At 44.5% G+C, this 26,849-nt stretch overlaps 1 protein-coding gene across 2 annotated transcripts in view; it reads right to left on the bottom strand.

The window, feature by feature from the left end:
• Positions 1 to 1,856: 1,856 nt before the first annotated feature.
• The window catches only part of LOC138804718 (histone-lysine N-methyltransferase Smyd1), a 33,248-nt gene continuing 8,255 nt past the window's right edge, over positions 1,857 to 26,849 (bottom strand). The window contains exons 2-10 of one of the 2 annotated variants that reach the window (XM_069989181.1): positions 24,909 to 25,085; positions 22,808 to 23,021; positions 20,028 to 20,158; positions 17,584 to 17,622; positions 13,613 to 13,802; positions 7,805 to 7,897; positions 5,959 to 6,122; positions 3,807 to 3,975; positions 1,857 to 2,189 (exon numbers count right to left, since the gene is read on the bottom strand). In XM_069989181.1, the coding sequence (XP_069845282.1) occupies positions 2,031 to 2,189; positions 3,807 to 3,975; positions 5,959 to 6,122; positions 7,805 to 7,897; positions 13,613 to 13,802; positions 17,584 to 17,622; positions 20,028 to 20,158; positions 22,808 to 23,021; positions 24,909 to 25,085 (1,336 nt within the window). In that variant the 3' untranslated portion in view covers positions 1,857 to 2,030. The remainder of the gene's footprint in view (positions 2,190 to 3,806; positions 3,976 to 5,958; positions 6,123 to 7,804; positions 7,898 to 13,612; positions 13,803 to 17,583; positions 17,623 to 20,027; positions 20,159 to 22,807; positions 23,022 to 24,908; positions 25,086 to 26,849) is intronic. The other variant, XM_069989183.1, reaches the window with a different exon arrangement.

Genomic DNA, 26,849 nt, shown 5'->3' with positions numbered 1-26,849 from the left:
TCTCTCTCTCTCTCTCTCTCTCTCTCTCTCTCTCTCCAAGAAAAATCAAATGAAACAATACTAGTAGAAAAAACAGTTAGCTATGAAGATTATGATCCAAGAGCCCTCAGCATGTTCATTCACTGCATTTTCAAAAAGAAAGATAGTGTCAAGAATCCAGATGGAGAAGGAATAATAATGGAACTAGGTCTCAAGGACATAGGAGAGCCAGGGATCCAGGGCAGAAACAGAGGTTAGATTTGGTGGGAAAAAGACCTGTCCCCCTCCCCCAGCCCCATTCTACTGGCCCAAGAGGGAAGGAAGGAGGGGAGGAAGAGCACAGGCCCAGAGCATCATTAATTGAAGACAACAAATTTTAGTAAGCTGGGGAAATGACCGTGAACATGAGAGAAAGGTAAATGGGTAGGCAGAAAACAGGACAAATCAGGAAGAGGGCTTCCAGGGAGGTTTTGTATTTTGGAAGAGGAGTGGTGGTATAAATGTGCCAGTTGGATCTCGTGAAGAATGTTCGTGCTGTCTTTGAGCCTAAAGAATGGAGGTTGGAACTTTTACAGAAGAGCATATCCTCAAAGAAGAACCAAATGTCATATAAATATTCTTCACAGAAGTGGCCTGCTTGCAAGGGTTTCATTTAGCGGCAGGATTCAAAGGGAGGAGTTGACATCTTAGGCAGAGATAAATATAGGGCTTGGTAGGATCACTTACTTGACTTTAGAATGTTAGGATGAGCTCTGGGTTCCAAGGTAGCCCAAGATTGTATTGATGGTTTGGTGTCATCCTCAAGTATAGAACCTTGTTCTGGGCTCCCCCAAAACACTGACAAGAAATTGGGTCCCAGAAAATACAAGGCCATCCCTGGGATTGGTTGATTCCCAAGACTTTCATATCTCCTATGCAAATCTGCGTCCAGCAAGTGAAGATAGTTTGGTCACACTCCTGAGGTGGGCAAGACTGTTCTTTCCAACTTTCCAATGAAAAGGGTATAAAACCTCAGGACCATACAGAAAACAAAATTAAAGGAAGTAATAACTATTCCATGCTACCAATGGAGGCAGCGATGAAGTCTACACTCGGTCTCAACCAAGAGCCAATTCTTCTGGGCCCATGTTCATCAGGTATGTGTGCTTCCGTGTCTCTTTCAGCTTTGCCCTAAAAAGGCTTTTCAGTCATGCTAGGAATGAACATCCTGGTAGGCCACTACAATCCTAGGCCATCAAACTCTCAGATTTTGTCCAAGTAGCCCCCCACATGACAAGTAGCCACAAGGCTCAGGGATGAGAGTAAGGAAGGACATATTTGCTCTCTGTATGTTCTAGAATTATTTCTAAAATCTTATTTGGACTTTGAGTTGGGGCCTCAGGTGGTTTGGACAAGGCCACCACCAATTCATGTAGCATCCTGAAAGAATTTCAAGTCTGAGTAGACAAGTCCACTCATACCCCACTAGCCAGAGCAAATGAGACATCACCCATCTTAGAGTATGATCTTACCTCTTCCAGAGCATGGGGAAAGAGTATGGCCCCACAGGCACCCATAGAGAGGAAAGCAGACACCTGAGTATCCAAGCACCTGCCACTCCCAGCTCAGATGTCCTTCTCTGTGTCACACACACTGTGTCACACACCACAGACACACACACACACACACACACACACACACACACACACACACACACACACACACACACACCATGGCCTCCTTTATATCCTTCTTTCCATATAGTTTGTTGCATTTAATATTACACTGTGTTTTCATTGATTACATTTTGCCTTACCCCCACCCAACTATATTTGGAACTTCTTTATGAGAGGCTCTGTCCTAGTACTCAATAAATATATTAATAGGAAACACTGGGCTGGGATGTAATAGAGCTAAGGTGAATTGAAATGCATTGAATTCAAACAAAATGACAGTGGGAAATTCAGGGCAATACATCCCCAGAGACACAGGTTGAGCAGAACCCTAACTGCCCCCAGAATCTCAAGATTCTCCAGCTCCCCCAGCCTGATAGCCCCTCTCCCAGCAGGTTCTCATTGCTTCTTATGGAACAGAGCTGGGGCCGGCTCCTTGCTGGGCTCTGCCATGACCTGCATGGGCTGGTTGTTCAGGGCAGCCTCGCGCATCTTGTGGTACATGAATTCGTTCTGGCGGAACATGCGCAGCTCCATCTCTGTCTGCATCCGCATTCCCTGTGGGACACAGATATACCATAAGCAGTGTGACAAGCCCACAGGGCATGGTCCCTGATCTATCTTGCAGTAAATGACTCTCAGCCACTGAGATTCATCTCTGCTTCTTTAGAAAACACACACACACACACACACACACACACACACACACACACACACACACGTGGCTTTATGTCTTAGCAGTGCATCCTTTTTTTGTTAGGGAGGAGTTAACTGGAAGGAAAGAGCAACTGGAGGGATTGTTTGGGGCAGAGAATGTTTATTCTCAGAAATTGTCAAGTGTGCACCTGGATTTGAACCTCAGATCCTGTTACTTATTGGTTCTGGGACCTTATGCCAATCATGTAATCACTTCAGTCTTGTTTTCCAAGGGTGAGATTCCTTTGTACCTTGCAGTGGGTTGGGAAAACTGTAGTGTACAGCACACAACAAATCATCTTTCCCCATATGTCCAGTCAACTATTAATCAAATACTGGACATTGTTAAGTAGCTGAGGATTCCACAGAAGTTAAGACTGCAAAGATCACTTTTGACAAGCTCAATCTATTGGATGTAAAGTTAGTCATCTCTGCCTTTCTGCCCCCTACTTTGGCCTCCCATCCATTTTCAAAGGCTAGTGTATTATTTCCATTTTTTAGATGAAGAAACTGGAGATCTGAGGAGCAAAAGGACAGCAACACCTGAGTTCATACTAGTTCTAAATGTAACCACTTTTCAGTGTATGTTATGCTGACATCAGTCTGCTTTCCTTGGGCTACACCACCTGGGAAAGCCATGTCACTCTCAACCAACCAGCCCTTCAACACACAAAGGGAAACAGTAGCTTGTAAGATCACACTACTTACAACTGAGTACCTGTGGCTCACACTTAAAAATTTAGCTATTCAGGAGGCTGAGAGGTAAAGGATCATGTTTTGAAGCCAGCGTAGGCAGAAAAGTATGACAGATTCCACCTCCAAGATAACTAGCAAAAAAAGCTGGATTGGAGGTATGTCAAGTGGTAGAGTGCTAACCTAGAGTGCAACGACTTGGCACCGAGTTCAATTCACTGAACCTCACTGCAATCCTTCAGGCTCATCCACTCAATATGGTAAATCATAAAACCAGACAATTTTACAAGCTATTTTTTCCATCCTGGTTTTTTTCTGCTCTCTATTTGGTGAGTGGTTACTCTAATTTTTTATTATCCTTTAGTTATACAAAGGGCTTTCCATTCATTCAATGTGTCAGTACATGAGTACAAAACACACTGATCAATCCTGATTATCTGAGCCTATGATCACCAAATGTTTTCCAATACAGATGGCTAATGGAGCACATGAGCACACATGCACAGACACACACACATGTGCACACACATGCACACACACACACATTTTCTTAGTTCAGGCTTGGGGTCATGATGGATACAACAAATGTGGGGTTCAAACCTCAACTCTGTCATCAGCTCACAAGGTAGTTTTGGATAGATTACTTCCCTTCTCTGGGCCTCATATTTGCATTTGTAAACAAGGGTTGTGGACCAATGCCTTTAAAGTTTCCTGGCAAGCTGAGAACTATGCTTAGCTCCGATACTCAGACAAGGCCGGGACATCCAGTCCCAGGTTGCTACTTGCCTCTAGGTCCTTGGTGATGGGGTGAGAGGGACCATGTGTCACCAGGAGAATGGCATAGGCTTTGCAGATCATCCCGTGTCCTACTTCGATGTTACCAGCATGCCAATTGGTCAGCCCTGCCCGCATGATGGCCATACCCAGCTGGGCATTGTTGTGGTGGTAGAGTTTCCTGTAGGGTCACAGCAAGTAGTCATCATGCTTCATAGCAACCATCCTTCCATCTGCACATCATTTAACAACTCAAGTGCTTTCATAGACCAAGTCCATCTGTTCCTCCTGCTACTGCTGTGAGGTCCTTCGCCTGTAGAGGGCGCTAAGGGGCAAACGACTGAAGTATCCCACACAAGGAGACTGAGACCTTGGGCTCCAACCTAGACTACCAAGACAACTCTTCTTTAGAGAAGGGGCCCAGGATTGAATTCTGAACATGAGCTGACACCCTCTGAAGCACCTCAGCCCTCTTCTTAGGAGAGTGACATGAAGTTCAAGGACAGTATTGTAATTTCATGTATGCATTGGTAGGAAATGAGATCCTATATTAAAAGTAACCAGTGCAAGTGGGGTGCTGGTGGAGCATACCTGTAATCCTAGAAACTCAAGGGACTGAACTCTGAGGACTGAGGTTCAAAGCCAGCCTAGACAGAAACATTCATGAGGCTCTTATCTCCAATTAACCAGCAAAAAGTTGTAAGTAGAGATGTGGCTCAAGTAGTAAAGTGCCAGCCTTGGGAAGAAAAAGCTAAAAGAGAACATGAGGCCTAGTACCAACACAAAAAATAAATAAAATAAAATAAATCAAAAGCAGCAGTGTGCTGGTAGCTCACACCTTTAATCTTAGCTACTCAGGAGGCTGATATCTAAGGATTGTAGTTCAAAGCCAACTGGGGTAGGAAAGTCCATGAGACTCATTTCCCCACACCTCCCTCCCCCATCCTGGGGCTTGAACTCTGGACCTGGGCATCATCCCTGAGCTCCTTGTGCTCAAGGCTATCACTTTACCACTTGAGCCACAGCAACACTTCTGGCTTTATCTGTGATTGGTTGGAAATGAGAGTCTTTGTTGTTGTTTTTAATGTACTACATGATTTATTTTTTCTTTTGTGATTTCCCTCTATGGTTTATCCCCTGTTGTCACTGTATTTGATTTTGGTACCCTGGGTATTGTATATATGGTTAACTGAATTAGAGAAGGGAATAGGAACAAAATTTATGATACAAAGGACAAAGGGAGAACCAATGCAACAGCAGTACTCACAAGACACTATGTTGGAAATGATCTGTATAACTTGGGGGGGGAGAATGGGGGGAGGGAAGGAGGGAGAAAAATGAGGGAGGGGGTAACAAGTTTGACAAGAAATGTACTCACAGGCTGGGAAGGTGGCTCAGTGGTGGAGCGCTTGCCTTGCATGCATGAGGCCCTGGGTTCAATTCCTCAGCACCACATAAGCAGAAAAAAAAGCCAGAAGTAGGGCTGTGGCTCAAGTGGTAGAGCCCTAGCCTTGAGCTGAAGAGCTGAAGGAGAGCGCCCAGACGCAAAGTTCAGGCCCCACGACCGGACCCAAAATATATAAAATGAAAATAAATTTTAAAAAAGAGTCTTCTGGACTTTCCAGCCTGGGCTGGCTTTGAACCTTAATCCTCAGATCTCAGCCTTCTGAATAGCTAGAATTACAGGCGTGAGCCACTGGTGGCTGGCTCTTGAGACTCTTATCTTTAGAACACTGGAAGAGAAGCTGTTGCTCAAAGTGGTACGGCACTAGCTTTGAGCAAAAGAGTTCAGGGACAGTGCCCAGGCCCCAAATTTTTTTTAAAAAGTAGAAGAAGCCACTTAAATGACACATGACCAGAGATGACAAGCAGGCTTCATCTGGATTATTCATTCTAACTGGACTATCCATTCTGTTGGGTCACTACTCGTTAAAGCAACACAATAAAGAGGTTCAGTTGAAAAGAGAACCATAGGCATAACTGATTACTGTGATGCCTGCTGTAGGTGCAGCGGGAAAGGTAGCAATGTGTGTGTGTGCACGCACACACGTGTGTGCATGCGCGCACACACACACACACACATGTGCACAAATGCCATCCATTTGCCATCCCTGGAATATACATGCTTCCAGGAGACTGTGTGAGACCCCGGCTTATCACCTACATGTAGCCATCCACCATCCTCTTGGCATAGTGTGCGGCCTCCTCAAAGGCCTGCAGGTAGGAGAGCACCTCTGACACGATGCTCAGCATCCTCAGTGTGTAGAGGTTGGTGTCCGCGAACACTGGCTCCTGCCTCTCCAGGCATTCCCGGCACAGCTTCACAACCTGGAGTGAGAAAGGCCCTGTCCATCACCACTGCACCAGACCACATGCTTACTTTGCAGATGATGTGTCAGGACAACACTGGACACTTGCTCTTTTTTTTTTTCAATACTGGGGATCAACCCCAGGATGTTGTACTTGCAAGGCAAATGCTTTTACTACTGAGCTACATCCCAGCCCTTGGACACTCACTCTACTCACTTTTTGAAGTGTGGGGATATTGATGAGAGAGATGGGAAAGCCAGGCTTGTGATTTGCACAGCTAAATGGGATGGGAAGGGAAATGATGGAATAGAGGATGATTCAGCAGAGATAGAAGCTTTCAAAGTCACAGATAGCAGAGAGCTATAAAAACTATATCTGTATAAATGTGTGTGTAAATAGCTACACACAGATACTTATGTACATATACACAAATATGCAAATAGATACACAATGCAAATATATTGCTAGGATTTGGTTAAGTGTCCCCCAAAGGCCCATGTGTTAAAGGCTTGGTTGCCTGCCCATGGTGATATGATAAGGTGGAAATGAAGAGGAGAGAAGAGGGGGATGAGGCCTATGGAAGTACACTGATTAGTGTAACTCCTCTAATTCTAGGCTTGACATCAACTAACCATATTATATTAGGAAGCAATTAGTATGTCCTGGGCTGGTCACTTCAGGAAAGGGTCATACATGTGCAATGAATGAGTTAGTAAAAGAACAAAGAGAAGGGACAAGCAAATGCAAGTGAAGATATAATAACTTTGTATATTGCCATGCCCTACTGGCATCTGCTCTTGGGGCAGGAGGTGGGAGATGCGGAGAGAGAACTGATTTGATGGTCCCTGTGTTCTATTGTAGACTGGGTGAGTCCTACCTTACAAGTGTTAGACACAGAAATTAACTTCCAACAAGCTGCCCAGGTTCATTCAAAGCAACATCTCTGCAAGCTCATGTTTGGGCTTCAATTTTGACTGCACACTGAAATCACCTGAGAGCTTTTTTTTGGGGGGGGTCCAGTCATGGGGCCTGAACTCTGGGCTCTTTAGCTCAAGGCTAGTGCTCTACCACTTGAGCCACAGCGCCACTTCCAGATTTTTTCTTTTTGCTTATGTGGTGCTGAGAAATCGAACCCAGGGCCTCAGGCATGCAAGGCAAGCGCTCTACCACTGAGCCACCTTCCCAGCCCTCACCTGAGAGCTTTAAATCTAGAGGCCTCTCCAAGAAATTCTGTTAAAGTTGTCCTGAGTAAGGATCTAATAATGAGGAGTTCTCAAAGGTGATTGTAGAGTGCATCCAGAGCCCAAGTTAAATGCCCAGTTGGTGGAAATGGGAAATTGTATTCGTATGGAAATCCAGTTATGGGAAAGCGAGCAAACCACTCTTAGTGTGTCCCACTGTCACAGCCATCCCTCTATCTCCAATGCCACCTGAGCTGTCACAAATCCCTCAGGCATACTGGCCAGGCTGCCTTTGCTCCCCTCAGACCAAGTTTCAGTGGGTTGACCTGTCACTGAAAACACAGTTCTCACAGGTACTGAAGGTTCAAGGGCATAAAGAGTCATGGTCTCATAAGGGACATTTTCCAGCAAAATAACCTTCTCAGTAACATCCCTATCATCACCCTCAAATCCTCACTTACTAGAGAGCCTATCTATCCTCACCCCCCGTCTTTCACATTCCCTATAAAGTCTTCTTACCTCGTGATACAAACCCTCGGAGCGAGCCTTGTCTATTTTTTCCAGTGTGTCCTTTGAGAATTGTACCATCTCCTTCACCACTTCCGGAGAGGGCTGAAAAAGAAAGAGACATTGAGTTAGAGACTTCTTAATGGAGAAACTCATTCTGTCTCTGAATAGCTATTGAGTTAGTTACATTCAATCTAACTCAAGATCAATGTCTTTCTCATTCTGAATACCTCAATTCAAGTGTGCTAAAGACCTCAGTGTTTTTCTAGCTGCCTCAGCATACTTCTAACACATAGTGTGTTTTCTAGATCGCATCCTAGAACATTGTTACTAGTCGGTCAATCCCAGTCTGGGCTCACAGCTGGGCTTTTGGACCCAAGCACTATTTTTTTTTCTTTTCTTTTTTTTTTTTTTTTTGCTAGTCCTGGGGCTTGAACTCAGGGCCTAGGCACTGTCACTGAGCACTCTCCACTTGAGCCACAGCATTATTTCTGGCCTTTTCTGTTTATGTGGTATTGGGGAATCAGGGCTTCATGCATGCTAGGCAAGCACTCTACCACTAAGCCATATTCCCAGCCCCTAAGCACTAAAATTAACATTGATCCCTATTGTTTTCTCTGACATTTTAGATTCCAGATGTGTTACCTGAAATATATATTATTCTATCTCTTTGCTTCAAGTTAACCACACAAACTGAAAACACACTCCTGTGTTTTTTTGTCTTTAATACAGCTATTAAATACTAGCAAGCATAGAATAAAGCACAAAGCTTGAAGATTTGATTCAAAAATCACGGTCCAGTTTGCCCTTGAAGCTCAAAAGAGATCGCTCTTAGTATTACGCTCATTCAATCTCTTCTGAGTGTCTTAGTATCCATCTATTTGTTTTGACCAGAAGAATATCATGAGAAATTTTGTCAGCTGTATCTGAAATCTAAACTTATTTGGCTTACTGCTGAGCCTAAGCAGCCTCAAGGTCCCACGTAAAACCTATCAAAATAGGTTTTTCGTGTTTTAAGCAAGGAAGTACCATTATTAAGAAGACAGTTCCCCTTAAAGTCAACATAATTTTGAAGAAAAATGCAAAATTTATCAAAGCTCAAAGAAGGAAGAGAGGAAAAAAGGGGAGAAGCCAGATTAGAAAGGGTAAAGCCCTTGGAGAAGAAGAGGGTGGCGGAAAACAGATGTCAGTTCCTCAACCTTGAAAATCTGACAAATTTCTATTATAAAAACCATCCAGGGGTACAATTGAGAAAATATGTATTTATACAACATATATATGTACAAAACGCATATATAAACATATATAATATATTATTGTTATTTTCGCATTTAAAATGTATTTAGTTTAATAGTGGCTTACACCTGTAGTCCTAGCTACTCAGGAGGCTGAACTCTGAGGATCATGATTCCAAGCCAGTTAAGTCCATGAAACTTTTATTTCCAATTAACCATCAAAAAGCCAGAAGTGGAATTGTGGCTCAAGTGTAGAATGCCAGCCTTAAAAGAAAAAGCTAAAGGACAGCACCTAGGAACTGAGTTCAAACCCCAGTACAGGCACAGGCACACACAAACACACACACACACACACACACACACACACACACACACACACACACACACACACACACACACACACACACAAAACAACTTGGTTTACATCTCTCTGTAGGTTTACAGAGACTGTTGTACATGCCTGAATGTCAACATCCATTTCCTAGATATGGAGCCTCAGTTTCCAGGAAAAAATGATGTTCCTATAAGAAATGTACTGATCCTTGGGTCTCAACTACTTTGCCCTTTACCAGGGAAGTATGACTCTCAATTTCTCTACCCCTTGCATTGATGACCCACTGGTTACAACTTCCTTCTTACTTTTGTCTACATGAAGACTAATCATGCTTGCACATCCATAGCCATGCATGGGTCTATATGTGTAAGAATAAGTCCTTTGTAATTTCTGTAAGGGGGATTGTACACTGTGTTACAGGTTAAAGTTCATCCCCCTGAAATTTATTTGAAGTCTTAACACCTAGTCCCTCAGAATGTGGCCTTATTTAGAAACAGGATCATTGGTAGACATAATTAGTTAAGCTGAGATCATACTAAAAAAAAGTAGGGTCTGTCCTAGTCCAATATGACTAGTGACCTTATAAAATGAATATCAGGCTGCGAAGTTGGCTCTGTAGTAGAGCGCTTGTCTTGCATCCATGAGCCCTGGGTTCGATTCCTCAGCACCACATAAGCAGAAAAAACTGGAAGTAGTGCTATGGCTCAAGTTGTAGAGCACTAGCCTTCAGCTGAAATGCTGAGGGACAACACCCAGGCCCAGAGTTTAGGAACCATGACCAACCAAAAAATAAATAAATAATAAAATGACTGTCATGTGAAGAGAAGACAAACATAAATGAAAATGATGTACAGATCACCAAGAAAAGACACCCACCTACAAGCTCAGGAGAAAGATCCTTCCTCTCAGCCCTCAAAATGCAACACTCTATCAACAGTTTGTGGACCAAAGTTTCAGAACTGTAAGACAACTTGATGTGTCTTACCACCCACTTTTTGGTTCTTTGTTATAGCAGCTCCAGAAAACTAATACACATGGTATTGTTTAGCTCATTAATTCTTTTCCCTTAGAAGAGTTCATTCCAAGCAGGGTACTGGTGGCTCACTCCCATTATCTTAGCTATTCAGTAGGCCAAGATCAGATTATTGTTCAGTTAGCCCATACAGAAAAGTCTGTGAAACTCTTATCACCAGTTTACCAAAAAGCCAGAAATGGAAGAGTAACTCAAGTGGTTGAGTACCAGTCTTGAGCTAAAAAAAACCAAGTGAGAGCTCAAAGCCCTGAGCTCAAGCCCCAGTATCAGTATAAAAGAAGAAGAAATAAAGCTCAGTTCATATCAATGTATAAACATCTAAGATATTTTTTTTTTTGGGTCCGGTCGTGGGGCCTGAATTCTGGGCCTGGGCGCTGTCCCTCAGCTCTTCAGCTCAAGGCTAGTGCTCTACCACTTGAGCCACAGCACCACTTCCGGCTTTTTTCTTTTTTGTTTATGTGGTGCTGGGGAATCGAACCCAGGGCCTCAGGCATGCAAGGCAAGTGCTCTACCACTGAGCCACCTTCCCAGCCCAACATCTAAGATATTTATTTACTTTGTTGCAAGACTGGGATTTGAACTAGTTATCTGAAGCTTTTGCTTATTGGCTAGTGCTCTACCCTCTGAGCCATGCCTCCAACCATTTTTATAATTTATTTAATGACTTTTGCTTGTTTATATGGTACTGAGGAATTGAACCCAGGGTCTCATGCATGCTAGGCAAGCACTCCACCACTAAGCCACATTCCCCACCCAACATACTTACTTTAATGGTTACAGGATATTCCTTGCATTTAAATATTTCTCTATTTGTGGTTATCTGGGTTTTGATATTTTATTTTGTGTGTGTGTGTGTGTGTGTGTGTGTGTGTGTTCTTATGAACATTTATGCAGGATAAATTCTTAAAACTGAAACTTTTTGGGTAAAGAGTAAAAACTAGTATAAAAATCAGTGGTCCAGGCTGGGAATGTGGCTACGAAGTAGAGTGCTTGGCTTGCCTAGCATGCAGGAAGCCCTAAGTTCAATTCCTCAGTACCATATAAATAGAAAAGGCTGGAAGTGGCTCTGTGGCTCAAGTGGTAGAGTGCTAGCCTTGAGCAAAAGAAGCTCAGGGACAGTGCCCGGGCCCCAAGTTGAGCCCCAGGACTGGCCAAAAAAAAAAAAAAAATCAGTGATCCAATGTCTAGAAGTGCCTGGAGGTGAGAGAGCTGAGTTCTGTGGGGACATGTTTTCTGGATCATAGCACTGATACCACCGAGTAATGAAGTGTTTCACAGGAGTACTACCACCAGTCTCAAGGAGTCCAGGTAGAGCCTCTGCTCTTACTAGAAGCAAGTTTCTGCTCCCACATGGGAGTTTAGAAGCATATTTAGGTGTTTGTATACTAGTGGACTGCTAGTTATACAGAAACACCCAGTTACACTACTCTTAGGGTCTGCCTCCTCTTTAAGCACCTCTGTGTGATTCCTCAGACCTGTTCAGAACAAAGCCCGCTTTGTTCTCAGACATGGTGCACGGCAGCCTCTGAGTAGTAGGGCTACAGTTAAGGATGCAGACCTCCCTGTCCAGCCATGATGTTGTATGTGTTGGCACTTTAGCCCCAACCGTTCTTGGGTCTATTTGGCTGAGTTCTGGTGCCCAGATCCTCCTTAAGGAGCAACACTGAGATCGCCTCACAGGGGAGGAAGGGAGTCTTGAAGACACTTCTCTACATACTGATTTACCTTTCAGTTCTTTCTCACCCTAGCCCTTCCTCTTTGACTGCCTTCCAACCACACATCAAAAACTTCCAATACCTTTGGATAGGGTTTCCTTAACCATGAGTCACACTCAACCTTAGTGCTTACCTGTCCTCTGCTCCCTGCCTGTTCCAGGAGGAGATGGCCCAGTTTTGGATTCTTGTTTGTATTGTTATATAAGTGACTCAAGACTTCACTATTTGGCTGGGAAGGTGGCTCAGTGGTAGAACGCTTGCCTTGCATGCCTGAGGCCCTGGGTTCGATTCCTCAGCACCACATAAGCAACAAGAAAAAAGCCGGAAGTGGCGCTGTGGCCCAAGTGGTAGAGCGCTAGCCTTGAGCTGAAGAGCTGAGGGACAGCACCCAGGCCCAGAGTTCAGGCCTCACGACCGGACCCAAAAAAAAAAAAAAAGACTTCACTGTCATTTTGGTGTGTGGCTTTAACCAGCTACTTATTATATGGCAACTCCACTGAGCTCCTCCCCTTCCTGCCCCGTTGAGACTGTTCCATCTCCATGAAACTAGATCCCTAGTTCCATCTCTGAAATAACCAGATATCAACTCCCTTCTCCCTCTCTAATACTGAGAATTGAACTGGGGCCTTGAGCTATGTCTCCAGCCCCAGATAACAAACTTCTTTGCCCACTGGTTCTCAATAACTGGACACATTACTTAATCTGTGTAAGGCAAGGGCCAGATCCAAAACTTATTTGGTGCCTGTATATCACTCTTTATTTTTCATGCGTGTGCATGTGCATGTGTGCTGATCTTTTTTTTTTTTTTTGGCCAGTCATGGGGCCTGAACTCTGGGTCTGGGTGCTGTCCCTCAGCTCAAGGCTCAAGGCTAGCGCTCTACCACTTGAGACACAGCTCTACTTCTGGCTTTTTTTACTTATGTGGTGCTGAGGAATCGAACCCAGGGCCTCATGCATGCAAGGCAAGCAGTCTACCACTGAGCCACCTTCCCAGCCCCTGTGTGCTGATCTTAAACTAAGCTTAAACTCAGGGCCTGGCTGCTGTCCCTGAGCTTTTATGCTCAAAGCAAGTGCTTTACCACTTGACCCACAGCTTCATATTGGACTTTTGGCGAATTATTGGAGATGAGAGTTTTGCTCAGGTTGGCTTCAATCCACAGTCCTCACATCTCAGCCTCCTGAGTAGCTGGGATTTCAGGTATGAGCTACTGGTTCATTTCATATATCACTTTATATATCTCATTTTGTTTCATCCTTATAACACCATGTAGTGGGGCCCCATTCTCATTTCAAGGATGAGAAGACTGGGTGATTCTTTACATTTAAGCTCTTAGCCAGAGTAGTACCAGGACACAAGCCAGGATCCATCTAATACCCTGCTCTGTGCACCATCCCATGCCACCTCCCCAAAGGCTATAGGCTTATTGCTTAGCTTTGGAATCCACCCTTTTGTGGCTCCTGAAGAAGACAGCCATAAACATCTGGCAGCAGAGAGGCATGTACCTTGGGGTCTTCCTTCACCCCCAGGAAGAGGTCATCCTTCAGCCCTTTCTGGCAGTGCTCACATGTGCAGTCAAAGTAGTATTGCTTCTTCAGCTGCTTCTTTCGCTCCTCACTGACATTGAGGAAGTCGACATAGGACACCGTCAGCTCCTCTCCTTCAGAGATCTTGCCCAGGGCCCGGAGTTCAATTCTAGAGCAGGGCAAAGGGAATCAGTGGGATCCAGGCGTAGCAGCACAGGATTTGTGCTTTGCATGGCTTCCAGGAGTCAAGTCTCAAATACAACAATGTTTCCTGACATTCTGAGAAAACTCTCATTCTCTCTAAATAGGGGAAATGTGACCTAAAGCACAGCTCTCTGAATAATTCCACTCTACTCATTATAACAGTTAAGTCTGCTTCATTCTGTGAGGTTGTGTGGTTTGTTTGCTTGTTTGTTTCTGGAATCAACTCTAATAGAATCTCAGTAGAGGGCTGGGCTTGTTTACAAAGCTATACACAGCTTCCATGTGCCTACAATTATCCATGTACCCTTAACTATTGATTATGTGTAACAAGGGAAGGGAGAAATAATAACATGAAATTTTCAAGCAAAAAAAGATCTATAATTTATTTATGGTTAGGAGGCTACTCCCTCAGAAACACACATTTAGTTACCCACATCTTGGCTCATTACATACCTAACTTTGAGCCCCTCACACTTTACAGTTCAGCCTAATTTCATGCCTATATCATGTCAGGGAACATATGCCCACTGAAGATCATTGAAGGCATTTGTACTTATTAGGAGAAATGGTTTAATGGTTGAAGGTGGTTAGCAACAGTATATGGCATTTTAATTGTCTTCTAATCTAGATCTGACCCAACAATTACCCATAACACTACTCTGGTTACCATGGAATAATACAGAATGGGACACAGATAAAAACCTTCTAAAAGAGCTGATATTCCCTCAAGCCAAACAGGTGGAGGCCAGACCAGACTCCCTTGGCCATGTACCTCCTACCACGAGGCCAGACAACTAAGGAAAAGGTGTGGCAAGGCCGGCAAGCTGGGTCCTATGCTGTGCTTCTAAATCCCCCTGGGAACCTGGGTTCCACTGTTTAGTGGGAAAGCAACTTCTAGAGAGCAAGTAGTAGGATACAGAGACTGGGGACCACATCTGACAAAGATCACTATGAAAGACAGCGCAAACACTCCACCCAGGATCCCAAAAGTAGCCCCTTCCATGTCTTTTGAGATGAAAACTAAAGGAGGCATCTGACCACTTATGACTACAATCTTTTTCTCTCAGACAGGTGCATACCTGTAATCTAGGCACTTGAGAGACTGAGGCAAGAGGGTCCCAAGTTCAAAACCAGCCCAGGCTATATAGTAAGTCTTTGTCTCAAAATAAATAACTAAATAATTTTTTTTAACTTTCCTCAAAGTCAAATATAATGACATGTCCAATAAATGAGGTACATAAATATGTATCAAAACAACTAATAGAGAGTCTGGAAAATCTAAATGCTTGCTTACTTTTTGTTTCTTTTTAATTTTTTTAAATTTTAGTACTATATTTGGAACTCAGATCTTAGCAATTGCTAGGCAGGTATTTAACTGCTTGAACCATGTCCCAGGTTCCTTTTCCTTCTTTCCTTTCTTTCCCAGCCCCAATTTTGCCAGGAGCTGTCGTTAGTAAAGAGATGAAAGACACATGGGAGAGGAAGGCAGGCTGATTGCCACACTGCAGCTACTCTCAATATTTCCAAGCCCCAGACACATGTCACACACAGGGACACTGATACCAGAGATGTAAGCAACTTCCCTGAAGGTCTCACAGCACTTGGACAACAGAGACAGAATGAGAAGATAAGTACCATTCATGCTTCCACAAGTCACACCAGCCTCTCCTGATGGTTTTCAGCTGTTTCCTCTCTGTGATACATGCATGGAAAAAGAAATGCATCCAACCCCCTACCTTTTAGGAACCCGTTACTGTCCTAAATAGTTCTATGTGAGCTTCTCTGGGGCAAGTGTAGAGGGTGCATGGCTGGAGTTTTGCAGATTATTGAAGTGATATTACAGAGTTTTCAAAACCAAATTAACTTGATATCATTTGACTATGACAAATGCATGCCACTTTACATTAGAGATGCTCCTTGTCATACAGAGGGTGTATTCCACAATTACAACAAATATAATATGTTGACATGTAATTGGTTGAAAATGTATTTAATATAGCTAACCTGTCAAGCATCATAGCTGAGGACTGGGAATGTTGCTTAGTGTAATAGTGCTTGCCTCGCATGCATGAAGTCCTCGGCTCAATTCCTCAGTACTACATAAACATAAAAAGCCAGAAGTGACACTATGGCTCAAGTGGTAGAGTGCTAGCTTTGAGCAAAAGAATCTCAGGTACAGCACCCAGGCCCTGAGCTCAAGCCCCAGAACTGGCAAAACAAGGACAAAAACAAATATCATAGCTGAACCTACCTGCCTTAAATGCATTCATTTAATTAATTGGACAAAACTATCTAACACAAAACTTATTTTATAATAAAATACTATACATGGACTCATACAACTTATTGAATACTATACTGGAAGTGAAATGCAGAATGTGTGTATGAGTATAACTTTATCATAAAGTTAAAAAAGTTAAGTCAAACTATCTTAAATTAGGAACCACCTTACTTGATAAGAGCTGACAGACAAATTGTGATTAAAATAAAAGCTATAACAGTCAGGAAATGAAAGTTCTAGCATTAAGCCCTTCCTCCAATCAGCTTCTATGGCTAATCATTCCCCCACACTGGACCTAGAGCCCTTCCACTTCCAACACTTCAATTCCACAATTCTGCTAATTGAGCACAAGTAGGTGACTTGCAGAGATCAGGAAGCCACAGGGGTATAAAACTAGAAAGGTCTCTAAAGATGATGACCTCTTGACCTTCCCTTTACAAACATGGAACCCAAGCTCAGGAGACAATGAGACTCATCCAAGCAGACAGTGCTTGCTAGCACAGATGATTCAATTACCCCCACAACTCATTCCAAAGCCATGCACTATTTTATCCCTAAGCTAAAGACCTGCCTGAGCAAATGACCGATCAGTGGATCATATGATTAGTAAGAAAAGTAAAAAGTACTACAGGCACTAGTGGCTCATGCCTGTAATCCTGTCTACTCAGAAGGCTAAGATCTAAGGATCACTGTTGTAAGGCAGAAAAGTTCATGAGAACCTTATGTCCAGTTAACCAGCAAAAAGCCAGAAGTGGAGCATGGCTTAAGAGCAACAGCCTTGAGTGAAATCAAGTGAGAAGACAATGCCCTGAGTTCAAGCTCCACTTCCAGCACATGCACACATGCACATGCATACACACACATACACACACACACACACACACACGCACACCACACACACGCACAACCACACACACACAAAATACACACACACATACACACACACAAAAGTAAAACATCACCTAAAAGCAAATTCCAAAAACAGTAAGCAAAATATATGAATACCTATTTACCAAACTATCATGGTTATAAGTGCTCTTCTCAGAGCGCAGTCTAGGTAAGAAGTTGAAATTTTAAACATAATCCTTTAGTAGATCAATAGCATCAATAGTCCTCAGTTCATGGTAAGCAGTGTTCAGGGGTATAATAGATCTTTGCTAAGGTGGTCTAGACTAGAGAATTCATGCTTCAAGGCTGGGGAAGTGAGAAACATGAGTAAGGAAAGAGAGAGAAAGAAAGCATAAGAAAACAAAGGCAAGGCAGGCAGTGGTGGGTGGGTGAGAAGTCAATGGTTAATTTCAATGCATTAAAAATGTGCCATCACTCAATGAAGACCAGACACTGGAGTGCAGGACATTACAGATGGGTGGCAGACAGGGATACTTGGGAGGGGGTGGTCCCAGCAAACCAGGCAAGTGAGGGAGATGGGTCAGAGGGACAGGGATGCTGGAAAAGACTGACCCACCTCATCTGGGTGTGAAACATGGATTTCACTGCCTCATGACTGAAAGACAAAACAGACATCCAAATGCAAGTCAATTCCATTGGCTGATCTGGAGCACAGCATTGTGGGTCATACTACCAAGGCCTTGGCCATCCTGGTAATTATCCCAGCCCCTCCTAGCAAGGCTCATGCAGCAGAATGCAACCTGGTATATAGAGGAATCACACTGGATTTGGAATGCAAAGTGCTAGATTCAAAGGTTCTCAGTGTAGAACAAATAACTTCCCTTCCATGGGCCTCAGTGCCTCACCTGTTAGAAGGTAATGAAACTATCAAACTGGGTGTTTGTGGCTTATGCCTATAGTCTTAGCTACTCAGGAGGCTGAGACCTAAGGATCACAGTTCTAAGCTAGTCCAGGCATAAAAGCCTCTGAGACTCTTACCTCCAATTAGCCAGCAAAAAGCCACATGGAGCTGTGGCTCAAGTGTTTGAATGCTAGCCTTAAGCAAAAAGGCAAAGGGAAAATGCGCAAGGTCTGAGTTCAAACCCCAGCACTGGCACAAAAGTGAGAGAGAGAGAGAGAGAGAGAGAGAGCAGCTGTGAAGAAACAATGTATAGTGCAGAAAGTGCAGCATTGTTCTTGTCCCATTGACAGGCATCATGGATATTCAGGTATCATGGCCTGTTTGGAATGAGTATCTTGGGGAGAGTTTTCATTGTATATATGGAGACTGGTGAGGGACAGGCAGCATGTAAAAATTGTTGGAGTTAGAATTGGGCCCCCAATACCATGTCCAGGGTTCTTTCCACTATGCCAGGCAGCTAGGCAATGACTGTAAAAACTGCTTCTCTTGTACAAAAGCCAAGAATCCCAGATATACTGGCTGCTCAAGATTAGTAAATGCAAAGAAGCCAAAGCACACACCAAACATGACCTGAAGAAAGGTCAATGGCTACACATAGTGACAAGAAGAGCCTGGGTCACTGTCACTTAGAAGAGGGCCATCTAGAAAGTTGGACCCTGTATATGACTAAATTTGATCTGCTCTCTGCTAACTAGGCTAAGCTCATTAGACTACAGGACTACAGGCCTCTTGGAGGATTCCATGAAGTTCAGCCAAATGACCCAGAGAGGCTTAGGAAATGAAACACAGAGCCTGGAAAATGTTATCATCAGTGTACAAAGTGAACTTTCTTAGCCCCAGCATCTTTCTCAATTGCTTTAGAGCCTGACTTTAGAAATAGAGGAGAAAGGGGAAATTAGAGTCATTGCTAGGTGAAGGCTTGAGCCTGATTCTCAGTAGAGACATGGAAACCATAATTTCTGGTATCTAGGTTTGGGGATAGGAAGGAGGAAGCTACTCATGTTGAAGGCTGAATCAGCTTGTTTCTGTTATACAAGATCATCTTTAAGAGCATACGCAATGAATATAGCTCAGGCCTCCTTCCTCAGATTTCTCCAGCGTGAACCATGGACAAAACCAGGTGCTTGGAGCAGGGAGTGTGGCTTACTGGTACTTGCCTAGCATGCATGAAGCCCTGAGTTCAATTCCTCAGTACCACATAAGCAGAAAAAAAAACAGAAGTGGTGCTGTGACTTAAGTGGTAGAATGCTAACCTTGAACAAAAGAAGTTCAGGGACAGTGCCCAGGCCCTGAGTTCAAACCCTAGGACTGGCAAAAAAAAAAAAAAAAAAAAAGGTGCTCATCTCATTGACTGATCCCTCTCTATTCACGTCCCATCTGCAGGATCCAGTCTTTGCCCTCATGTCCTTCATTTGTGTTAGCCTCAGGGCAGAATTGTGAGGGCCACATCCCCCAGGGTCCTTTGTTCTCTGGTCTTCTGGAGTTGGAGGAGTCCAGAAGGTTGGAGGACAGTCTACCGTGGTTCCAGTAGTGACTGGCTTCTCTGCTGGCATGGTTGTAACCACAGTTGAGCTGCCAGGGCCCCTCTACCATGGTTTAGGCTCTAACTGGCTGTAGAAAGGGAGTGAACTCTACTTGTCCCTCTAAGACTAGAGGCTATAGAGTTTTCTCGTGCTCTAGACCTTGATTGCTTGCCATTCCTGTTCAGTTCCTAAATCCTGTCTACACTTCTATTGTTCTCATTAAATTCTCTGTGGATAGATCCCTTTGAGTATGCCTTCCAACATACATTCTTGCCAAGCCATTCTTAAGCATTCTCTGATGTCGTTTCTAGGTAAGCAACCATAAGCTTCAAGTTTTAGAATCGAAGTTAGAGATTTATCTAAGTAGCCTTGAGAACGAGACAAATTTAAATCTGATCCCAAAGGAATTCCTTACTCTCCGCCTCAATTTTTTTTCTCCTAGCCACAATTAATCTAGAATGAGATTTAGGGTTGCTGAACCTTGGACATCCATGGCTCAAGTTCAATTCTGACTATTGAACCAAAGGAGACCCCAATGTCCTCCTCCCCATCTCACACCCCAGGCACAGTACTCACTTGCCATTATTGAATATGACCGTGCAGTTGGGCCAGCAGTCATGGTTCACCAGGCCCAGGTTGGGGAAGATGCCCACACCCACCGCCTGCAGGCCTCTCTGGTCACTGAGGGTGAAGCCATTGCAGTTAATCTACCCAGAAGAGAGGACAAAAGAGTTGGTCAGCAGGTAGAGGTGGGGTAGAACACCATCCTAGCTATTGCAAGTGTAAATCTTAAAAGTGTGAGCCTGGAGTTACTTGGAGAGTCTGGAAACAATCTCTTACTCTCTATGGGACTCCACATGACCCACAAAATGGAACACCATTATGGAAGCTCTCAGTGGCTGTGTTCTAGAAGGGCTAAAGATGGAAATGTTGAATTCCTTTTTCTGCATTTGAGTTTTACATGAGGACTCCTTGGTGTCTTTGTTTTGCTCTCCATTCCCTGCCCACTTGCCTTGCCGGTTTGGATGTACACATGTGTATCAAGTGTGTGTCTGTGTGTTCCAGTATATTCAAGTGTATTGTATACACATGTGTGGGCACAAGTAGAGGCTTTGGCACCAGGCAGATTGCTTCTAGACATTTCTTAACCATCAGCTAACCAGACAGCCCTCAGAGATTATGAAGCTTCTCTAGTTCCAGGTCTGCCTATGAAACCAGAATATTGAATAATTAACCTTACCTTGTATTGTAAAGATTGCATGGAATACTATAGCATGGGAATCTGGGATGACACATCTACATGGCACTATGGCTGGGTTATGGTGCTCGGATAGTTTATTTGGTGAAACATCATTTATGTTTCTGTGAAGCTATTTCTTTTTGGATAAGATTAATATTTAAATTGGAGAATTTTGAGTAAAAGCAGATTGTCTTCCTCAATGAGGGTGGGTCTCATCTAATCAGTTAAAGATCTTTTTTCTTTTTTCTTTTCAGTCAGTAAGGGAGTGACTTGAATTCCAGGCCTGAGAACTGTTCCTGAGTTTTTTTGCTCAAGGCTAGCACTCTACCACTTCAAGCCACAGCTCCAGTGGTCAATTGGCAATAAGAGGCTCACAGAGGGGCTGAGAAAGTGGCTCAGTGGTAGAGTGCTTACCTTGTATGCGTGGGGCCCTGGGTTCAATTCCTCAGCACCAAGTAAGCAGAAAAAGCCAGAACTGGTGTTGTGGCTCAAGTGGTAGAGCACTAGCCTTGATCTGAAGAACTGAAGAACTAAGGGACAATGCCCAGGCCCATAGTTCAGGCCCCATGACCAAAAAAAAAAAAAAAGTCTAACAGACTTTTATCAAAGCCAGCTGGGCCTAGCTTTGAACTGTATTGCTCAGATCTCGGCCTCCTAAGTAGCTAGAATTACAGACCTAAGCCACCACTGCCTGGCTAGTTAAAGATCTTAATAGAATAGAGATTGACTTTTCCTGAGCAAGAAGGAATTGGGCTGAAAGTGTGGCTTAGTGGTAGAGTGCTTGCCTCGCATGCACGAAGCCCTGGGTTCAATTCCTCAGTACCACATACACAGAAAAAGCCACAAGTGGTACTGTTGCTCAAGTGGTAAGAGTGCTAGCCTGGAGCCAAAGAAGCTCAGGTAGAGTGCTCAGGCCCTGAGTTCAAGCTCCAGGACTGGCAAAAAAAAAAGAAGAAGAAGAAGGAATTATGTCAGAAGATGGCCTTTGAATGAACTGCAGCTCTTTCTTAGTTGTCCAAACCCCAACAGTGCATGAGCTGACTTCTCAAAATAAACAACCCCATCTCTATCTTTTTCTGCATGTGTTCATGCTGTTCTTGACGTTATTACTGTTACTATAACCTCTCTCTTCAGCCTAATCACCATCACCATGTAAGGTGTGGCCCAACACACAGAAGCCATCCAGACATACCCCAAAGCCCAAAGCCTGAGGCTCCAGATCCACCAGGCTCCTCCATCTAGTTCCTGGACTCCTGTGCCCTTGCTTGCTTCTGTCCTTCCAACCAGGAAGGCCTGACTCACTGCTTCAGGCTCCCCAAACATCCTGCCCAGGAGACATGAGAAAGGGTCTTCTTTCTAAAGTGAGTGATGGGCAGACCATAATGTGGACCAAGTCTTTGTTTTCAGGAGAAAACTGAGAAGGTACAGATAGACCAGAAGATTAATTACCATCTAAGTCCAGTACTCAGAGAATGACAAATGAGTAGTTTGTAGAAGGGGTAACAATGTGAATTAGGGTATAAATGATGTAGTAAGAAGACCAGAAAGAGTGTAGACAAGGGGTCTTAATTTTAAGCTTCTGTCCCCTCCAGCCCTCTTGGCCACCTTTCCTGATGTCTGGAAACTTCTTGACTGGGCAATGCCAGCTGTAACCATGGCCCATCTTTTATTAAGGGTTAAGAACTCTGAATTTTTTTTTGGGGGGGGCGGTCACTTGTGGGGCTTGAACTCAGGGCCTGGACACTGTCCCTGAGCCTCTTTGTGCTCAAGGCTAGTGCTCTACCACTTGAGCCACAGTGCACTCCCAGTTTTTGAGTAGTTTATTGGAGATACGTGTTTTATGGGGAATTTTCTGCTCAGACTGGCTTTAAACCACAATCCTCAGATCTCAGCCTACAGAGTAGCTAGGATTACAGGTGTGAGTTGCCAGCACCCAACGTTTATGTTTTTTAATGGGGACATTTAAGGTTCTGTCAGAAGGACCAGCAGGTGTTTTGGCTATATCTGGGAAGTACAGGGCAGATTCCAACAATCCTTGGCTGCCTGGGTTAGATCCGATTGACAAGAGGAGGGCGCTGGAGGAGAGAGGACAAGGAATCAGGGCACAGGGCTATACCACTCCAAAGATGTGAGAGATGTATTGCATGCTGAACTGCTGGCTCTGGGGCGGCCAGTACTGCAGGAACGTGTCCACATCCATCCGCAGCTCCTTCTTCTCCTCCTCCCCAAAGTTCTCCACGTGGTTCTGCAAGTCATCCACCGACACCAGGCAGCCCTCCGTGAGCCCCGTGCCCTCTCTCTCCACCCGCCACATGATGCGGGCAGCCAGTCTGTGGGAAGGGACAGACTTTGTCTGAGAGGCCACACCCACCACATGGTCCTTCAGGCTTTCATTCAACAAACACCAAACACCGGGTACCTCAGAGGCCAGGCAGTGTCAGGCTCTTGAACTACATGAAAGGACAATCTATCATAATGTTTCTTATGATAGGGGAAATATAAGTAAACAACATTGTTTTGAGTAGTGTTAAATGCTGGGCAGAAAATAAAAGGGGTAACAAGATGGAGAGAAATGAAGTGGCTTGGCCTGATGGAGAAACAGCAAGAAGACCCAGATGGCTGAGTAGAGGAGTGGAGAGCAGGAGCTGGGCCACTCAGGGCCTGGGGACATGGAGAGGGACAGCAGTCTGGTGTCTCCTAACAGTACAGCTTACTGGTAGGGAGCTGGGTAAATTGCATCTGGGCATAATACATTCTGCCACCCCTCCAGAAGTACTTGGAGGGGTGTGTGGGGAGGGAGGGGGGAGCTTGAATTCAGAGCCTCACACTCTTAATTAGCTTTTTTTCTCAATGTCAGTGCTTTCCTTCTTGAACCACCAATTCCAATTGCATCTTTTTTTTTTGTTTAATTGGAGACAAAGTGTCCCAAAGTGTCTACCCAGCCAAGCTCAGTTCCAAACCTCTATCTTCAGCCATCAGCCTCCTGAGTAGCTAAGATCTTAGACTTGAGTTGACAACTCCAACTGAACTAATTCTTAATGATAGGACAGAGAGAAAGTGGAGAAGACAGCCTTAGGGGATAAATAGCATAAGCAAAGGCCCCAGAGGTAGCCATGGATAGAGCCCATTCAGGAAGCAGGAAAAGGCCTGGCCAGACTAGAGCAGAGGGGTCTGGGGAAGGAGAGGGAAGGAGGGACAGGAGGAGGTCTAGAGAGCAGGGAGCTTCATGACTAGGCCTTCCTTTTTAACTGTTAGGCAGCTCTGTCCCACAAAGTGAATCCTGTGACCTAGGGACACAGTGTCTCTCTGCCACCCACAGTGCTGTCCAGGTCCCTGGGAGGGGCTGCTGGGCCCGGATCAGATCAAGTCAGTCCCACCTCTTGGCAAATCACAAACTCTTTTCTTGTCTCATTTAGGTCAGAGGTATTTCTGGAGACTTGACCTACGTGAGACTTGACCTACGTGAGTCCATAGGTGCCTGGGGACCAAGGTGTCCCTACATGGAGTCCTGAGCAGCTTTAGAATGAAAGAAGACTCCATGCCTAGCTTCAGTGTCTCCCACCTGTCACCCTAGCTACTCAAGAGGCTGAGATCTAGCATCGATAGTGGTCTGAAGCCATCCTAGGCAGAAAAGCCTATGAGACTCTTATCTGCACTGATCTACTAAAAATGCTGGAAGTAGAGCAGTGACTCAAGTGATAGAGTGCTAACTAGCCTTGAGTACAAAAGCTCAGAGATAGCTCTCAGGCCCTGAGTTCAAGACCTAGGACTAGCAAAATGAAGAGAAGAGAGGGGAAATACAGTCAATAATTCAATGTATAATCCTACAAAATTAAGAAGAGTGAGAGAAGGAGTGGATAGGGAAGGAGAGGGTGAGAATGTTGAAAGGAATGACACTGATCAAGATGCACTGTATTAACAAACTGCTTTGTTAAATGGAAGGAGGAGGAAGAATAAGAGGAGGTGAGGCTGGGGCTCCAGATTAGGTGTGGAAAAGACCTGTAGCTTCTAAGTCCTAGGCCTGCTTCATCAGGGGCAGCCGCAGCTGTAGACCCCCAGCTCTCCCTGGTGGATCCAAGGGCATGACTAGAAGAAGGGACCATCAGGTCTCTTGGACGCTCTTTTCCACAGCCAGTGCCAATGTTGTCCTGCTACCATCCTGTCTGATGTGTGGAACTCCCAAGCCCACCCACCCCCGACCCCCACCCAACTCTGACCTGATGTTCTCATTGGGCACCTTTCCAAATCTCTTGATGGCGGAACACTCGTTCTTATGGTTCAGCCAGGCGTCCTTCTGGCAGGTGCGGTCACAGTAATGGGCAAACTTGCATTGTCCGCAGCGATGGAGCTTCTCTTGCCTCTTGAAGCAGGTGTGGCACACAAAATTAATGAGGCTGCCCATGGAGGAAGAAAACACAGGGTTAGTGGGGGGCTCTCTTGGGACATTTTCTCTTGTTACAAAACATGAGCATTGGCTGGGTGAGCTAGAAAAAAAAGACTGCTTTGGGGTCATGGTCTAGTGGCACAGATTAGGACTTGAATTTGATGATGGGTTTTATTTTTGTTTTGTTTGACACAGCCCTAAGGTGAAGAGCATATTGTATAATGAGAAAACAGGGATCGAGAATATGGAAGGGGGCCAGGCGCCGGTGGCTCACGCCTGTAATCCTAGCTACTCAGGAGGCTGAGATCTGTGGATCATGGTTCAAAGCCAGCCCAGGCAGGAAAATCTATGAGACTCTTATCTCAATAAACCACTAGAAAACTGGAAGTGGTGCTGTGGCTCAAGCGGTAGAGTGCTCGCCTTGAGCTGAAGAGCACAGGGAAAGCACTCAGGCCCCACAACCGACAAAAAAAAAAAAAAAAAAAAGACTAAGAAAGGAGTTCTGGTCTCTCCCTCCTGCTCCTGCTCCTGCTCCTGCTCCTCCTTCTCTTCCTCCTCTTCCCTCTCATGTGTGTGTATGTGTGCATGTATATGTGTATGCCAGTCCTGGGGCTTGAATTCGGGGCCTGGATGCTGTCTCTGAGCTTCTTTTGCTCAAAGGTTATCACTTTACCACTTGACTCATTTTAGCTTTCTGGGATGGGGGCGGGATAGTTAATTGGAGATCAGAATCTCATGGACATTCCTGTCTGGGCTGATTTTGAACAGAGATCCTCAGATCTCAGCCTCCTGAATAGCTAGGGTTACAGGCATGAGCTATGGGCACCAGGCTCTCCTTTTTTTTTTCTTCCTCTTTTTTTCTTTTAAATGTATTATTATTATAAAGGTGAATACAGTTACTTAAGTCAAGCAAGGACTACACTTTTTTCTACAATGTCACTCCTTCCCCAGCTCTCTCCCAGCTTTTCCTCCCATTCCCACCCACAAGTTTCTCCCTTTTCTAATAAAGCCACAATGTTTCAATCATTAGAACTCCACATTGATTTTAATCTTAACTACTTCCCAAAGGCCCCACCTCTAAATACCTGCCATCTTAATAGCTCACAATAAAGATTAAATGCTACACAGCAAACCTTGGGGACACACTCGGCTTCAAACTACGGCTGAGAGCCTATTGGAAAGCACACAGCACTGACCATGGAGAAACTTGGCTTCCAGTCCTAGCTCTAAGCTGGTCTTTATCCTTCAAAATTATAGATCCCTGCTTTTCAAAATGAGGAGCTTGAGCTTTCAAATGGTCTTTTTGTTATAATCAGACTTTTCACAGAACTTTTTTTTTTTTTTTTTTTTTTTTGTCAGTCGTGGGGCTTAAACTCTGGGCCTGGGCGCTGTCCCTCGGCTCTTCAGCTCAAGGTGAGCGCTCTACCACTTGAGCTACAGCGCCACTTCTGGTTTTCTAGTGGTTTATTGGAGATAGGAGTCTCACGGTCTTTCCTGCCCGGGCTGGCTTTGAACCGCAATCCTCAGATCTCAGCCTCCTGAGTAGCTAGGATTACAGGCGTGAGCCACCAGCGCCCAGCTTCACAGAACTTTTGAAGTGACCTCAATGTGAGAGACACAATGCCTTCTGCAGGTAGGCTTTTGGTCAGTTCATTTCACAGTGTCAATTCATGAGCTCTACTGGACGAGTACTGGGATACAGTGAGCAAGTCACCCAAAACCCAAGCAAACATGTGGTCACCATGTAATGTGCTGAATATTATTAAAAGGAAGT

Source organism: Dipodomys merriami, unplaced genomic scaffold (assembly GCF_024711535.1).
Source record: "Dipodomys merriami isolate MVZ:Mamm:240054 unplaced genomic scaffold, mDipMer1.0.p SCAF_37, whole genome shotgun sequence".
NCBI classification, from domain to species: Eukaryota; Metazoa; Chordata; class Mammalia; order Rodentia; family Heteromyidae; genus Dipodomys; species Dipodomys merriami.
This window is presented reverse-complemented; position numbering and strand designations above follow the sequence as displayed.